The sequence below is a fragment of the Phoca vitulina genome, unplaced genomic scaffold, assembly GCF_004348235.1.
Source record: "Phoca vitulina isolate PV1807 unplaced genomic scaffold, GSC_HSeal_1.0 scaffold2, whole genome shotgun sequence".
In the NCBI taxonomy this organism is placed as follows: domain Eukaryota; kingdom Metazoa; phylum Chordata; class Mammalia; order Carnivora; family Phocidae; genus Phoca; species Phoca vitulina.
The window spans coordinates 64617819-64619251 of NW_022589705.1; the positions used below are offsets into that span (position 1 = coordinate 64617819).

The 1433-nt window shown below is 69.9% G+C and overlaps 1 protein-coding gene across 1 annotated transcript in view; it reads left to right on the top strand.

Annotated features, from left to right (window-relative positions):
- The first annotated feature begins 649 nt into the window (after positions 1 to 649).
- Positions 650 to 1433, top strand: part of TAL1 (TAL bHLH transcription factor 1, erythroid differentiation factor) — a 9396-nt gene continuing 8612 nt past the window's right edge. Inside the window, exon 1 of the mRNA XM_032429597.1 lies at positions 650 to 1083. Within this exon, the coding sequence (XP_032285488.1) occupies positions 650 to 1083 (434 nt within the window). The remainder of the gene's footprint in view (positions 1084 to 1433) is intronic.

Below are 1433 nucleotides of genomic sequence, written 5' to 3' on the forward strand. Positions count from 1 at the left end.
GCGGCACAGAATACACGATGCATTTGCTTAGTACAGACGGACACTCCCTGCAGGGTGGTGAATATATGTTGAAAAGGAGAGCAGGAGTCTCTGCCAGCGGTGTGCGCAGGGGTCCCGAGGGCCTGGAACCTCCATTCCCTGAGCTCTCTACTTGTTCAGAGGCAAGGGAGGTTCGAAAAGCACCCCACCTCGGCGCCAGTTTCCCCGCCAAAACCAAAAGAGGGGCGGGAAGAACACGGTCAGGGGATTTGTTCCCTCCTCTTCCCTTGCGGCCTGAGCAGGGGGACAAGATGATATTTCTTTCTAACCTCTTTCTACATTTCCTTCCTCCTTTTTTCCCTTCTGTTTTCTTTCGCGGGCTGTATTCCTTTTCTTCCGATGTCTGTCGTCTTTTTCCATCTCCTTAGTCTCTGTGTCTCCGAGACACCCTCTCTCTTCTCCCAAACCTTAGGCCCTCTTTCCCTCCTGCCCCAGCCCGGCCGCTGGGCCTTCAGGCCCCGGGGGAGGGCGTGTGTCCACGTGGCGCTAAGTCAGTCCGCCTCTTCCCACGTCTCGGGCGCGAATTTCTCTCTGCCCTTCACCCACCCCTCGGTGGGCTGGGGGCGGCTGTCAGAGCGGGCGTCCGCTTGTCTGTCTGTCTGCCCGCAGGATGACGGAGCGGCCGCCGAGCGAGGCGGCCCGCAGTGACCCCCCGCTAGAGGGACGGGACGCGGCCGAGGCCCGCATGGCCCCCCCGCACCTGGTCCTGCTGAACGGCGTCGCCAAGGAGACGAGCCGCGCGGCCCCCGCGGAGCCCCCGGTCATCGAGCTGGGCGCACGCTGCGGCCCGGGGGGCGGCCCCGCAGGTGGGGGCGGCGCCGCGCGGGACTTAAAGGGCCGCGACGCGGCGGCGGCCGAAGCGCGCCATCGGGTGCCCACCACCGAGCTGTGCAGACCTCCGGGGCCCGCGCCCGCCTCGGCCCCCGCGGAGCTGCCCGGCGACGGCCGCATGGTGCAGCTGAGCCCGCCCGCGCTGGCGGCCCCCGCCGCCCCCGGCCGCGCGCTGCTCTACAGCCTCGGCCAGCCGCTGGCCTCGCTCGGCAGGTCAGCGCCGCGGCGGGAGGGCCGGGAGGGCCGGGCGGGCGGCCACGGGGGCGGCTCTCGGCCCGGGCGCCCCTTTTGCCCCTCGGAGCGACCGCCTTCCTCCCGACGGCGCGGAGCGGCTGGAGCGCAGGAAGAGAGGGGGGTGTTGTAAACCCGAGGGCGGAAAAGCCTGCCCGCCCGCGCCCGTGCGCCAGCGACCGGGGGGTCCTCTGTGGGCGCGTGCGTGTGCGCGGGGCTGGCTGGGGGGGGCTCCGTGCGTGGGCGGCGTGCGTGGGTGGCGTGCGTGGGTGTGCGTAAGCCCGGGGGGGGGGTCCACGCCTTTGGCAGTGCGGGCTGTGGCTGCCAGTGAG